General features: G+C 42.9%; 1 protein-coding gene across 1 annotated transcript in view; it reads right to left on the reverse strand.

The window, feature by feature from the left end:
* Positions 1-15,970, reverse strand: part of LOC122812929 (lethal(3)malignant brain tumor-like protein 4) — a 2,410,392-nt gene that overhangs the window by 520,854 nt on the left and 1,873,568 nt on the right. Inside the window, exon 18 of the mRNA XM_044084994.1 lies at positions 13,102-13,236. Coding sequence (XP_043940929.1) covers positions 13,102-13,236 — 135 coding nt within the window. The remainder of the gene's footprint in view (positions 1-13,101; positions 13,237-15,970) is intronic.

Consider the following 15,970-nt stretch of genomic DNA (forward strand, 5'->3'; position numbering starts at 1 on the left):
CATTACTAAGCCACCAAGTGATGCAGACATCTTACAGAAAGGCCTCACTGAGACAAATAACTGGTGTCAAAACCATGGCCTTAAGCTTAATGCCAAAAAATGCGTCATCATCCCCTTTGTGAAAAACTCAGTTCCCACTAATTACCACATCGATGGGAGGCCACTGAAGGCATTATAAGAGACCTGGAGACACAGGCTGACAGCAACCTCTCCTTCGACCACCACACTGCCACTGTAATTAGTCCTTCTATGTGGCACATCTCATTACCAAGCGTTTGCATCCAGGAAGAAAGAGGTCATCATCGCTCTCTACTCCTCCCTCATTAGACCAGTCATCGAGTATAATGCCCCATTTGGCATGTACCTCACTAGACACCTGCAACAGCTGTAGAGGCCAGAAAAGAACCTCACAAAGAGGATCCTAGGCCTTAAACACATGTCCTACATGGAAATCAAAAAAAGTACAGTTTTGTACCTACCATAAATGTAGATGTCTGATAGATATGCAACTGCAGTCATAACATATGGGTTGTCCTGCCTCAGGCAGCCCTCGGTCGGCCAGATTCCAAAGTCTGGGTCCGACGTCGGCTGATGTCGCATTTCTCTCCGACGTCAGAGTGGCTGGAGTATATAAGCATCAGCCGACACCATTTTCTTCAGTGTTTCTTGCCCCAGATGCCAGGTGCCCTCCAAGGAAGGCTGTAATCAAATTGGAAGACAAAAACAGGATTCCAGACAAATAAGTAAGCAATAAACAGATACACCATAACAGATATCCCCAGCTAAGAGAAACAGGAATAGAAGTGGACCCAAGGCATAGAGGGGTATGGAGGGAGGGAAAATCCGACTGCAGTTGCATATCTATCGGACATCTACATTTATGGTAGGTACAAAACTGTACTATGTCCTTCAAGAATGCAACTGCAGTCATAACATATGGGTTGAATACCATAGCTTAGCTGGGGGAGGAGGAATGCTCTAGGAAAGAGATGGTGTGGCAATCAAACCCTGCAGGACTGCCGAAGCAAAGCCTGCTCTGGATCTGGAGTATAAAGGGAGATTGTAGTGTTTGGAGAATGTATGCACGGAGCTCCATGTAGCAGCTTCTAGAATGTCTTTTGTAGGCACCTCTCTTAAGAATGCTGTAGAGGTGGCTGTAGCTCTGGTGGAGTGTGGTCTGACATTGGCTGGAACATTCTTCCCATGGAAGGAATAACAAAATCTGATGCAATGTCCAATCCATTTTGAAATAGTCTGTTTGGAAATTGCTTTTCCTTGTACTCCAGGGGCATAAGCTACAAAAAGCTGATCAGACTTCCTACTGGTCTTGGTTCTGTCCAGGTAGTAGCGAAGTTGTCTGTGAATGTCCAAGGTATGCAACAGTCTTTCCCCTTTGCTCTCAGGATTGGGAAAGAAAGTAGGCAGGTGAATAGCTTGATTTAAAGAAACCCTAGATACCACCTTTGGCATAAAAGTAGGGTTGGTTCTTAAGGAGACCCTGTCTCTGTGAAAGATTATGAACGGTGGTATTGTCATTAGGGCCTGTAGTTCCGAAACCCTTCTTGCTGAGGTAATTGCCAACAGGAAAGCTGTCTTCCATGAGAGAAACTGTAAGTCCACTGAAGCTGCTGGCTCAAAGGGAGGTAGAGTCAGTTTTTCTAGGACAAAGTTGAGGTCCCAAGCTGGCACTGGAGCCTTTCTTGGTGGCTTAATGTTCTAGATTCCCCTGAGGAATTGCCTTAACAAAGGATGTGAAAACACAGGCGGATCAGTGTTATATCTAGCTGAAATCGCTGAAGCATGTATCTTTATAGAAGAATATGAGAGCCCATTCTGTAGCATATCTGCCAAATATTCCAGGATGAGTGGGATGTTCAATAATGATGCATCATGTCCCTTATACTGGTATTCCAAATGCTGAATCTCTTCCATTTTGCTAAGTAAACCTTTCTGGTGGATGGTCTTCGAGCTTCTGTTAATATCCGCTGAACTTCCTTGGAGAGAGATAGATTGAGGTTATTCATGGGATCTCCCAGGCTGTTAGCTGCAGCGTCTGAAGGTTTGGATGCACTGTTTTGAAGTTGTGTTGAGTCAAAAGTAGGGGCCATTGGGGAAGGGCCCACTTTTTGTTGTGACATATGCTCCGTAGTAGTGGATACCAGTATTGTCTTGGCCAGTCTGGAGCTATTAGGATCCCCTTGGGCCTCTCTGCTTTGATCTTTAGTAATACTGTGGTCATCAGTGGCAGAGGTGGGAATGCATAGATTTTAGGAAGTTCCAGTTGAATGAAAGAGCATCTATTTTCCAAGCTTGTGGATGATATGTCCTTGAACAGAATTTTGTAGATGATGGTTGAGGTGGGAGGCAAATAGGTCTACTTCTGGCCTGCCCCATGTCGAGGTGAGTTGTGTGAAGATTTTCGGATGTAACCTCCACTCGTGTGGATCTATGAAATTCCTGCTTAGGCTGTCCGCCAGCACATTGTCTTTGCCTGGAACAAACTGGGATTGCAACTGTATGTTTAGGCTCAGTGATTTTTCCCAAAGATTCATTGTCAGTCTGCAAAGGGGGTAAGAATGGGTGCCCCCTTGCTTGTTTATGTACCACATCACAGTGGTGTTGTCTGTCCGTATCAGTAGATGGCCTTGCTGAAGTTGTTGTCGAAAGGCCTCGATGGCATGCATTACTGCCAGCATTTCCTTTTGGTTTATATGCAGATGTGTTTCCTTTGGAGACCATTGTCCTTGTATACATCTGCCCTCTATGTGCGCCCCCCCCCATCCGAGGTCTGAGGCGTCTGTGGTCATGGTCTGTGTTATCTGAGGTTTTTTGAATGACATACCTGTGTTTGCCTGGCTTACCGAGGCCCACCATAGGAATTCCTTTTGTAGGCATGGAATGAGAGGTATGGTTGTCTCTAGGTTGTTGCTGTGCTGAGACCATAGGCTTTTTAGGTACAATTGAAGCTTTCTCATGTGTAGTCTTGCTAATGGAACCAGGAGAATGCAGGATGCCATGTAACCCAGGGCCTGTAGGAATCCCCTTGCAGTCATCTGGGTGAGTTTTGCCAAACCTTTGAAATAATGAGTTAACTTCTCTTGCTTGTCTTCTGTCAGGTAAGCCATTTGAGAGGCTGTGTCTAGATTGGCTCCTAAGAAGGTTATTTGCTGGGATGGCTGAAGTCTTGACTTTTGGAAGTTGACTGTGTATCCCAGAGCCTGTAGCAATTGTATGACATAGTTCAAGTTTTTTGTCAAAATCAATTTCTCGTCCGCTTGTATGAGGCAGTCGTCCAGGTACGGGTAAATTTGGATCCCCTGGAGCCTGCAATGAGTAATTACTGAAGCCAGGCATTTTGTGAATACTCTGGGCGCAGTAGATAAGCCAAATGGCAATGCTGAGAATTGATAATGCTCTGGCCCTGCAAGAAATCTGAGGTATCTTCTGCAGCTGTGTCTGATAGGGACATGCAGGTATGCCTCCTTGAGGTCCAGAGTAATCAGCCAAGACCCCTTGCCCAGTATGGGAAGGATTTTGAACTTTGGTACTATGAGAAAAGTGTTTAATGCGGACAAATCCAGTATTGGTCTCCATTGAGTTTCTTTTCTTGGAACAAGGAACAGTCTTGAGTAAAACCCCTGGCCTTGTTCTTGTTGTGGAACTCTTTCTATTGCTTTGATCTGAGCAAGCAGAGAAATTTTCTTGATAGCCTCTGCCCTCTGGTTTTGTGGTAGGTTTAGCATGCCTTGTTTTCTTGGTAAGGTATGAAAGTGGAACCTGTAACCTTGGTCTATAATGTCCAAAATCCATTTGTCCTTTGTCAATCTGTGCCAATTGTCTGAAAACAGAGATAATTTTCCCAAGGGAGCTTCTATTTGCTCCTTGGTCAGCGGAAGTAGAGGAAAGTCATTGAGATTGTCCCTGTGGGGCAGGGGAGACCCCTGTGTCACTTCTTTGGTTTGCTGGTTGCCATTGTCGTCCCCTGTAAGAACCTCTGTATTGTTCTCTTCCTCGGCCACGCCTGTTTTTACCCCTTTGAAATCTTTCAGGATTAAGAAAGGACCAGTTTTTAGAAGGCCAATTCCTGCTGAATCTGGGTGGCTGAACCTGGAGGAAATCTTTGACCATCTGAACTGATTTTGCTTTTTCCTCGATGGACTTTAACACATCTTTAGCATTAGCACCAAAAAGCTTGTTCTTTTCCAAGGGTGCATCAAGGAGTTTTGCCTTAACATGATCTGGTAGAGGTTGTTCTTTTAACCATGCATGTCTACGAATGACCGCCCTGTCATAGCTGCCCTACATGAAGCTTCCAATGCATCATATCCACACTGCAGAAAGTGATTGCTGACTTGCTGAGAATTATGTACAGCTTCCTGCAAAGACTTCCTGTCTAAAGGTTCAGGAGAGGCCAATGTTTTCTGTAAATCATCTAACAGGTAATCCTGATATTGAAACATATGAAAGAGGCAATTCAGAGCTCTCATAGATAAAGTAGTGGAGGTGTAGACCTTTTTCCCCCATCTCTCTAATGACCTAGCTTCCCTGTTGGAAGGCAAAGGATTTTTGGAGGTGGATGCTGAAACCCCTTTAGGTCCCTGAGAAATAGTTTCTAAATCAACAGCATGGGCCCTAAAGAAATGGGAATGTGTTTCTGGGACCCTATAGTATCTGTCTGGCTTGGCTGGAGCAGGAGGAAGAGTATCCGGGGTAACGCTGGAGTCAGAGTATAGGTCATCCAAAACATCATGCACAGGAGGTATAGCCAGGGGCCTGTGTTGGGGCTTTTTAAGGAAGGTTCGAAGGCGCTTTCTGGAATCAGAATATTCCTGGCCTTGCCACTTAAAATGTCCCCTCATGGTATGCAGAACTTCCCCAAAAGAAATATCCTCAGGAGGGGAGGCCGAGGGGATGGAATCCTCTGCATCCGAGTCCTCATAAGTCTGGAAGAGCTCTTCCTGGCCATCGGAGTGAACAGAGTCCTCAGAATCTTCATCTGAATGGATAGGGTCAGAGGGTTCAACCCGGGGCCTCTTATCAGAAGGAGGCTGGGATCCTCTCTCAGGATGGGCCTGTGAACCTCTAATCATGGAAATTAAGTCTGCGGCCATAGTCATGATTTGTGTTTCAGGAGTAGGCTGAGGTAAGGCTTTAGCAGTAAGGTGCTTGGTCTTGCTGGCTGCCTTAGCACATGTGTAGGCCTTAATAGACCTGGCCATAGGAGGCCTAGCAGCTCCACGTGCAGGAGTGACCTTATCTACAGCAATGGTCTTGGGCATTTCCTCGGTTTCAGTATCCGGAGGAAAATCTATAACTGGCGTCGGTGTGGCCTCCGGTATCGGTAATGAGGTGTCTTCGGTTCGGAGCGGTGAAATAACTGTCTCAGGGGGAACCGGAGCACTCGCAGTAGGTTTTGGCGTGGAGTCGGTGGAAGACGCGGGCCGAGGATGTCGGTCCCGATCTTTTCGTTTCTTAGGAGTCTGCGATGTCGGAAGTTCCGACGGCATTGTATAAGCAAATTTATCGCCGAAAAAGTCTTCAGTGAACTCCGCCCGGCGCCTGAGAGTGCGCTTATTGAAGCGAGCACAGGCGACACAGGCCGAGACGTCGTGGTCTGGGCCAAGGCAAGGAAGACAGTAAGAGTGGAAATCCTTATGAGGTATTTGTTTACCACAAGACAGACAATTGTTAACTTTTTCAGTAATTTCTGACATCGGCTGAGGCAAGAAAAGGTCCCCAACGGGGTACTTAGCTTTTTTGATGACTTCGATTCGAAGAATACAGGAGCTGACCGACCGGCACTTGCGAACTGCTTCTGCTTGGGCACCGCGGCAAGAAAGACTGAAGAAAATGGCGTCGGCTGATGCTTATATACTCCAGCCGCTCTGACGTCGGAGAGAAATGCGACATCAGCCGATGTCGGACCCAGACTTTGGAATCCGGCCGACCGAGGGCTGCCTGAGGCAGGACAACCCATATGTTATGACTGCAGTTGCATTCTTGAAGGACATCACCAGCTATTCTGTTTCATATCATCTACTAAGAGGCAATCTCTGCTTGACTTACAAAAGCCATGTCTGACCCAGCTCTGTTAGAAATGCTACATCTGCAGGAAGAAGAAGAAATCTCAATCCCTCTGCACCAAATGCTCCAGAGACCTCAACTTCATTACCACAATCAACAGATCATGCTGGAGGGACAGGTTCCTAACCCAGAGACCGCCCATGCTCTGGAATAAACTTACCACACATGTCAAGCAGAGTACCTCACTGGCCCTCTTCAAGAGAAATCTTGACAACCAGATGGGAAACAAAGTTCACCCAGGGAATCACTCCACTGGCTCTAATTGATACAGGCACTGGTAACTAACGTCTGGCGGCACAATGCCAGGGCACCTCTATGGGCTAGGCTTGTAAAGGCTCCAGGGCCATTAGCCTAGTACACGGCTATGAACCTAAGAGGAGACCCAGCACTAACCCTTGTCAGACCCCACTGGTGACAAGTCTATGGTAGAGGTAAAGTCTCCTACTTTGAGTGCTGTCAATCTGTGAGACAGTTTGCAACCCACCTGACAACATATGGGTTCATATTCAACTGGGTTAATTTGTCAATGATGCCCGAATGTGGGACAGTGTCAAAGGCCTTGGCCAAAACAAGATAGGCTGTGTGCACAGCTTTGTATTTGTCTATGGATTTGGTCTGCAGTCGCAAGAAGTCCACCAGGTTTAGCAGGCATGACCTGCCCTTGACTAAACAAAACTGGGATTGATCCAGTGTTTGGAGGTCACATATAGCCTTATTTATGAGGTCCATGATAATTCATTCCAGTGTCTTACAGATGAGGTTGGTTAACCTTATGGGTATATAGTTATCCAGGTCTGTTGCCAAACTGCCATTGTGAAGTGGGATAACAGTTGCTGTTTTCCACTCAGTGGGGACAAAGCCAGTACTCAGGCTGTGTTTGAATAGAGTGCCTAATGGAGTAGCTAGCTCAATGCAGCCAGAAATGCCATCTGGTCCTAGGAGGCTGTATTCTTAGCTTTGGAGAGAGGAATGATGACTTGCTCTTTAGAGATGCAGGAAAGAGGAGATAATGAATATATGGTTTGTGGTATGCTTGGGGGGATAGGGGGGTGAAATTTTTGCCAAACCTGTCTGCTAGCAGGTTTGCAATTTTCACAGGGTCAGTTTGTGTGATGCCATCTACAATTACTTCAGCACACATCTGAGTCCTACATTTTAGGTTACAGACATAGCTGAAGAAAGCCTTATGGTTATCCTTGGCTATGGTTGCTAAATTTTTTTCATAGTTGTTCTTTGAATACTTTACAAGTTTGTCTTATTTGCTTGTTTAGGCTGAGGAGGGTTTTTTTCCAGTTCTGGGATCTCATTTTTGTATTTTTATACAACAGCTTCTTTCACTTATTGTATATTTTATTAATGCTAAATGATCACCAGGGAGGTTTGTTTTTTTCTTGAGGGTCTTGCTTTAATCCTATCTGGCACAGCTGTGTCTATACATTTGTGCAGATGTTTATACAGAGCATCTGTGTATACCTTAGTACAGCCGGCAATGCCATCTGTGGAAACTGGAGCTTGGAAGTTGATTATACCTTCCCTTAGGAGGGTATTGTTAGCTTTGTTGAAGTGTTTTAGCCCGACTTCTCCTTTTGAGAGTTCTGGTATTATTGCTACTTCAAAAGTGACTGATTTATGGTGGGATTTAACCAGTGTGAGCCCTACACTTGAGCCGTTGCATCAGTCACTCATATTGGTGAGGACCAGGTCTAGAATATTGGAGCCCCTTGTGGGGTGGTGCACTAAATAATCTATGGCATTTAAGTTAATAAAGTCCAGGAACTTTTGTGTGAGTGAGTTTGGGCTCATATAAATTTCCCAGTTAATGGAAGGACAGTTGAAGTCACCCATGACTACTGTGTCAGGTTGTACCCTAACTGTCCTAAGTAGGTCTAAATAAGCTCTGTGGGCATCCTGGTTAATGGAAGGGGACCTGTAACTGATGATGAGCTGTAGGGGGGGGGGGTCTTACCCACGGTCATTTGGATTTGGAGTAGCTCCACAGAGTTTTCTTTTCTAACCAGTATAAAGGTGTAATTATCTTTAATGAAGATAAGATACTCCACCACCTTTGGTTCTCACACCTTCAATTTGTGGTCTGAAAGTGTGAAAGGCATTGTAGCCTTGCAAAGCCAGGGTACTTACTGCGGCTTTGAGCCAGGTTTCTGTAACTGCACATACTTCAACATCTTCCAGGGAGAGGAGTGCTTCCAGAGAGTGCAGTTTCTGATTTAAACTTCTAGCATTTAGCAGCATGAACCTTAGTTTCTTTGTGTTTGATATTTTCATGTTCGGAATTTTGTTTTTCTGACCTTGCCTAAAAAAGGCATTATGGGGACGGCAAGTGCCTTAGCCAGCAACCGAAAGCCAAGAGGTGCCAGGTGAAGACCATCTCTGGCAAAGCAGAGTGCTTTATCCACCATGTTGTCACAGGCTGACAGGAACTGTATCCCCTTAGAATGACATCAGAAACTAAGCCATTTGTTTAAGTCAATAATTTTCTGTTTATATTGTGGTATTATCCTAGGCAAGGGTTAAATGATGCTCAAAGCTAGGGACATACCCGCCTGGGACACATATTCAGACAGCTCAATCATGTCTCTCTTCATATACTCAAGAGAGTTACGTATCAAGTTCACACCAACATGAACTATGACGGAGTCATAATGGTATTTGTTGCTGACAGACTTGAGTGCAGTTGTGATCTGATGAATCCTTGCACCAGACAGGCAGCTGACCGTAACCTTCGCCTTGTTCAACCTGGTGAGTGGGGTGTCTGTATGTCTCACTATACAGTCCCCTATAACTAAAACATTTGAAATACTTGTGCATTGCCTTAAGGGCTTACTTGGTGAGAGACAGGTGCTAGCATTTTTATGAGCATTGGGTTCATTGGGTGTTGTGTTAGGTGTGGCATGTTTATGTTTTGGAGCTCTCTGGTGTTAAGTAGGTTAATGGAGAGTACCTCTGCATATGAAGGTGTATATGCATATAGAAGTAGGGTGTGTGAGCTAACAACCTGTTTAGTATTGCTGTTCTGGGCATGAGAGAGCAGTGATTCCAGATTCTTAGTGTAGGGGCATCTCTTGCAAATTGTACATCGGTGATTTAGGAGTAAGGGGTTGTCAGTGCACATGAGGCACTTGCTACACTGCCTCAAAGAAAAAAAAAACATGCCCACCAGGCTGGCAGGAGAAACACAGGGAAACTGATAGTCCATAATACAAGGTTTGAACATGGTATCTCAGCAGATAAGGAGAAAAAGATGTTGGCATCAGGCAGGGAGCTATTTTAGGGTGACTAGCCTATGGTGTGTACAGTAGGAGGTCTATAAAGAGGGGCTCTACAGGGTCTGATGTTGATAGGCAAGAGGTAAAGTCTCTGCTGGGTGGTTCATTGAACAGCTGAGAGCTATTAAAGTACCGCTCTGTAAGACAGCAGACGCTTCTAAAGGAAAATACTTTTATTGGCGCTTTTTCATCTATAACTGCCAAGAGTTACCCCCTCTGTGCAGTGGTGCACAACACGCAAGCAAGAGCAAAGCAGCTAATACAAAGAAACCAATGAAAAAGCTCAAACTGAGCCCTGCACCAATGGAATAGCTCAAATTGAGCCCTCCACCAATGAAATAGCTCAGGCTGAGCCCTGCATCAGTGACTATCAATTAGGTAAGTCATACTGTACACTCCTACCACAAGCGTTCAGGGGAGCTTCTCCAAAAAAAGATGTCCTGATTTTTTTTTTTTTTGATAACTTTCTTTTTTTTTAAATTCTCTTTATTGCTTTATTTCATAATAACAACAATACAAGCAACATACAACACATTATGACAAAATATAGAAAAAAAAGAAAACATCAAAAATTATGTACATTTATACATTGCCCATCTATAAATAAAGAGATACAACAAAATAGCAATTGGTATTACATAAAGAATCATGTATTCATTTTAATATGTGTTCGAAAAGTATTCTCCAAAATTCTTTAAGAAATGGTTTGTGGTTGATGCTGTGGAATACGTATTTATGTGCTTTGAGGTGCTTAATAGCTAGAGTCTTAAAGCCTTCCCACGTTAATATATGCCTATATTTCCAATTCAAAGAAATATAATATTTAATTAGCATAAAAATAGAGATCAGGACTCTATAATTCCGCTCGGATAGACCTGGAGGTGGAATATGAAGTATAGTAAATTCCCAAGAAAGAGTAGACTTTTCATATCCAATTTTCTCCAGTAAGACTCTCAAAGCACACCATAACTTACATGTGCATACCAAACTGATGATATTTTACATGTTTTCTGGAGTTGCAGATGTCCTGATTTTTAGTGCTTAATTTACAAACAGAACTGAATTCAGCCGGTCTGAATCCGATCTATACTATGGCCAATAGAATTGCATATGAACAGCAGGAAAAAAGCAGGATATTTTTTTTAATTAAATAAGCAACAATGTAAAACGCAGCACGGTTTTTCTTGAATTAATAACAACAGAATAAAGCAGCAGAAACAAATATTTTCTTAAATTGAGTAAAAGCAGCAGTTGGTGTGAAATACAGTCAAAGTGCAACAAATGCAGTAGTAGAATACAGTTCAAAGCAGCAACAAACAGTACATTTTTTTTAGAAATGTGCTAACAAGAGTTATAAGTATATATTGACAAAACAGGTAATTAGGAACCTCTTAAAACTGGTCAGGATGAGGAACATTCACCCAAGAGGGAAAGAAGCTTTCAGAGGCAAAAGGCTTGCTGACAAAAAAAGAACACAAGGTCAATGTTTCTATGCATGCACTCTTAAGAAGGCCTAACAATACATCCCATAGATGACAAGCAAGCAATAATGACCAACAGGGTGTGTATTATTATGGAAATAAATCCCACCCAGGGGTGTTCTGAGGCCCGATGCCACAGGCGTCTATGACTGCACTCAGTAATTTTGTGTGGTTTACTTGTTCTAGCATGGTGCTGTTGGCACAGATGATAGTGAATATTGTCGTTTTGACAGATACACGTTTCGGATAAGAGTGGCAATTTAGTTTTTTGGGGAGGGTGGGGTTAAGAGCAGTTGTGAATTATTTTAGCCATATTTCAATAGATAAAGATTATTGTGAATGGTTCTGTAGCATAGAGAGAGATTTAGCAGAGGAGATTAGGCTCAAGTCTTCAGCATACTGAGTCAGGGTAGCAGTTTTTGTATAAGGGTAGAGGTCATTGAGGAATCTGTTGAAAAGTATGGGATCTACTATGGACACATGGGGACATCAATAGTTACAGGTAGGAAGGCGAAGAGATATTTTTTTTCATTTCACAGGTTGCGCTCTGTTTTTTTTTTTTTTTTCCTAACATTGTGTAAATTTCCAACTTTCACAATCTACATACATTGTACATTGCATATATTTTCATTTTTTGTAATCATCATCAGTCCAGCATTACATAAAAGTGATCAATTCCTGCCTTCCCGTAAACCTCTCCTCCTTCTAAACATTATTCGGCTTGCACTGTTCCCACAATTTCCATTTATTTCTATGTAATTTGCTCCTTCCCCTTTTTAAAGATCCATCTTCCGGTTATTTTCTCTTTTATAATAATATTCAATACTTCAAGTGCAGTTGATTTAGACTTGGATTTCTATTTTCTAGCAATTGTTGTTTTGGCAGCTAACAAAATTAAACTTAACAAGGCCTTACCATACCTAGGCAATTCAGATCTGGTGTCCTAGCTTAAAAGGATCATTTCCTTAGTAACAACCATTTGCTCACCCAACATTTCTGACAACAGTATTCTGTAAGGAATTTTTAAAATCTGCCAACTCATTACATTCCCCAAGCTTATTTTCCTAGTTACCTCTTTCCTCTTCACCACAGCTCGTGTACAGATTTATATTATTGGTTGGATTTTCATATAGTAGCCAATCTATATTAACATCACCCATTATAATTTCATAAGGGATTTTTGAGGAGGCCCAACAGAAAATATCTTCCACTGTTTTAACATTGTTACCTGTGACTAAATATTATATATCACATACATATATCTCCATGATTACGGCTGTCTTGTGAATGTTTAGTTTTAGCATGGTTAGTAGGATTTCCAAGTTAGAAAAAGTTATCAGGGCATGGGGGAAAAGGCAGATATATTGTGTGTTTTTATAGAAAACAGCAGCACTGCCAGCTTTTTTTTCTTGCTCTGTCAAGTCTAATAATGTTACACACAATTTCTTCATTTCTTGGCAATTAAGAAGTCTGGAGAGTGTACTGCTCTACATGCATGCACTTCAGGGAGTTTGTTATAAATATTTCATCAAGTTGATATATATATATATATATATATAAAACGGCCAGGATGGGACTGTGGATGAGGTGGTAGTGATATAGCAGCTGATGGGGATATGATGTTTGGTGCCCGAGTATGCTGCATTGGGCCTGGGTTTGGGTGGATAACACAGTTAAGTTTTATGGTGACAGAGATATGATTGTATGAGTGAAGGCATTTCTGCTTGATTTTATGTTTAAAATCAAACTGGTTTGAAAATAGTTGTTGCTTTGGATAACTGTACTTGAACAGCAGGATATATGAGGGCTGATACAGACAGGGTATGACTGGGACATGCAACAATGTGCACTGCCACCTCATCAAGCTTGGTCTTCTACTTCAGTACTCAGCTAGCATGTTGTGTGCAGACTCTGTACATCCTAGCTGTATCTGCATAGACTCTTGCACATGATCTGGTTTCCTCCATCATCCCAAACCCATGCCAAAGATCCACTGACAGTCCTTCGACCAGTCCGCAAGCATGAGCACAATGTATGTGTGCATTCTTCAAATGGACTAGCATCCCATTCAGAAATAGTTTCTCAGTCTTGCACAGTGAGTGCCAAAAGAGGCTCCAGTTCCCCCATAACCCTGAAATAACTGATATAAATAAGTAGCTGAATAAAGCAGGTCTTGGGAAACAAACACAATAATGAAAAAAATTACACTAAATACATTTCAGTACAAAAGCAAACAAGTTTGCCTATATTACCGTTTGTTTTTCACTCTGCTGTCAGCACAGTGATCATCCTCCGTTAAGTCTTTGTCCTGCCCATTCTCGGAACATTCTGTAAAGCTGTGCACACTACTTCTTCCTGACTGTTCACCATCATGTGAGGAAGATTTTCTAAAAATTAAAAAAAAAAAAAAAAAGAAAACAAGTATGTAATTTAACTGTATCTTATGAAATTAACACATGCCACTTGATATAAAGTTAGACACTTGTTGCCACAGCTAAATGCATGTTTTCCTCAAACAGCAAACACACCACCACTGCTTAAATCAACCGGTAGCAACTGCTGCCAAATCTTTCCAAGCAGTCTTCAACAAGGGAATCACCTCTCCCAGTAGCCAATCCATTCCTGCTTGCAGTGATTAATGCAAGGCAGGAAGAGATGACCAGCCTATTTTCTTAGATTACCGTTTCCTTTATCAAAACAATTTACTATTACAGATATTTATTACTGATCAGCTCTTGTTATTTTTTGAGCACTATGTATTTAATGTGTCTTATGTAAGTCTGTTATATTTACTTAGATTTTCTACTGGAATGTACGTTTTGTTTTATGTAAACTTTTTTCTTTATTTTAATTTTATCTGCCTGTTGGCCCAGGTTGCAGCTAAAACCAGTTCTGTACCAGTCCACTTACCTGAGTAACAAACAAACCAACAAACAAATAAATAAAATTACACGGGAAATATAAATTACATTCTCTGGGAGCAATGAACAGCATGTTTTGCACAGTATTTATAAAAATAAACTACACAATGCTGACAAAGACAACTATATCTAGTCTGAGATAAAGCATGGTGGAGTGTGCTATAAGATCCTTGGCCCTTAATGAGTTCTCTAGATAGCAGAGGCATATAAGGAAGACTGACCTAGATTCTTTTGGACATGAATTGGCCTACCAGGGGAGTTCTGTTATGATGAAAAGGAGGACTGAATTAGGGAAGGATAGGGGATGCTGGTGTTGGCTCCAGACTAACTTGAGAAACATTTGAATTTTACTCATGTGAAATCTGGTTAAAGAAATTATGAGGATGCATGAAGCAATGTAACTGAAAATTCTGAGGAATACTCCTGCTGAGGAAAGAAAAGTTGTGCAAAATCTTACCATAACCATAGATGCCCTTCTCTGCACTGCTGCAGTATTGTTCACTTGAGGGATATCCCCGCCAGATGGTGCCCTGAAGTCGGCCAGTATACAAAAGACTTTTTCACCACTGTAGGGTACATGCTACGTCTGGCGTAGGTTGCAGTTGTACACAAGCCATAAAACAGATATACACATGTACCATCCTCAGAAGTGAATGTGCCAGGAGGAAAGGCTGTCTATGGAAGAAATGGTGTGAGTATCCAGGAAAGACGAGAGTCCAGTGGGGAAGATGGGAGGGATAGAATACTGCAGCAGTGAAGAGAAGGACCTCTGTGGTTATGGTAAGATTTTACACAACTTTTCTATGTCCTTCTACTTACTTGCTGCAGTAGTCTTCACTTGAGGGTGAGTTTTTGGTGCCACTTGTTCAAATAAAGGAGTTTTATTATCGCAATCGCATTGGTTTCTTGACAGTGTCTGGTGCACCATTGGAGTATTTGTTTTTCTACTTGAGGGTGAGTGCCAAAGCTCAAGAGGAAAAGGAGGGGGCTGAATAGATGAGCTCTCAATGAAGCCATGGAGGATGCCTCTGGCAAAGCCAGTTCTGGATCTGGAGACAGTATCCAGTTTGTAATGTCTGGTGAAGGTATGAATGGTAGACCAGGGAGCTACCTCAAGAATAGTGCTGTTATCTAGGCCTTGGAAGAAGCCATGGCTCTGGAAGAGTGGGTTTTTACAGGGGAGGAAAGAGTCCTTCCATGGTTAGTGTAGCAGAAGGAGATGGTTTTGGAGATCCAGGAAGATATGGTCTGCTTGGAAGCAGGGAGCCCCAGTGCCCTGGGATGGAAATCAATGACGAGCTGGTCAGATTTCCAGAAGGGTTTAGTTTTGTCCAAGTAGAACCTCAGTTATCTGCAGACATCCAAGGAATGTTGAATCCTCTCACTGCGGTTTTGTGCGGGAGGGGAGTTGGATGGATTGGTTAAAAGAGACCTTGTTAATCACTTTTAGCATAACGGATGGGTTGGTTCTCAGAAATACCCTGTCCTTATGGAAAGCTAGAAAAGGAGGGGGTATAGTGATAATGGCTTGGAGTTCTGACGCCCTTCTTGCTGAAGTCAAGATAACCAGCAAGACCATTTGCCAGGTGCAATGCTTGAGGGAAGAGGACACTGGTGATTCAAAGGGGGGGGGGGGCAGAGTCAGATTTTCCAGTAGAAAGTTGCAGTCCCAGGAAGGAGGGATGGGTTTCCTGGCAGGTCTAATGTGGAGGACACCTTTAAGGAACTGCTTCAGCTTGAACCTGGAGTGGAGGGGGGAGATAAGGGCAGACATGCAGATATGACTGACATGTGGGCTTTGATTGATGAATAAGCCAAGCCAGCACTGAGCAACTCACACAGGTAGGATAAAACCTCTGGAATATCCACAGTTAATGGATTCAGATCCTTATATTGGCACCATAATGAAAACCTTTCCCATTTGGAAACATATGATTTTCTAGTGTTGGGTTTTCTGGCCTTCTGCAAAATCCTGAGCAAGTGGGGTAACTTGTGGTGATAGCCCTGGGCTAATTGGAAGAGAAGGTGAACCCCGTGCTGTCCTGGCCAAAAGGGAGTCAACCAGCAAGATTTTTGGTCGGTCCTGCCTGATCTTGAGCAGGAATTTTGGTATTAGAGGACAGGGAGGGAATGTGTAGCGAAACATCCCCCTCCCTGAGAATGAAAGGGCATCCAGTTTCCATGCCAGAGGACTTGGGAC

This window comes from Protopterus annectens, chromosome 1.part1 (assembly GCF_019279795.1).
Source record: "Protopterus annectens isolate FY-2018-M chromosome 1.part1, PAN1.0, whole genome shotgun sequence".
NCBI lineage: Eukaryota > Metazoa > Chordata > Ceratodontiformes > Protopteridae > Protopterus > Protopterus annectens.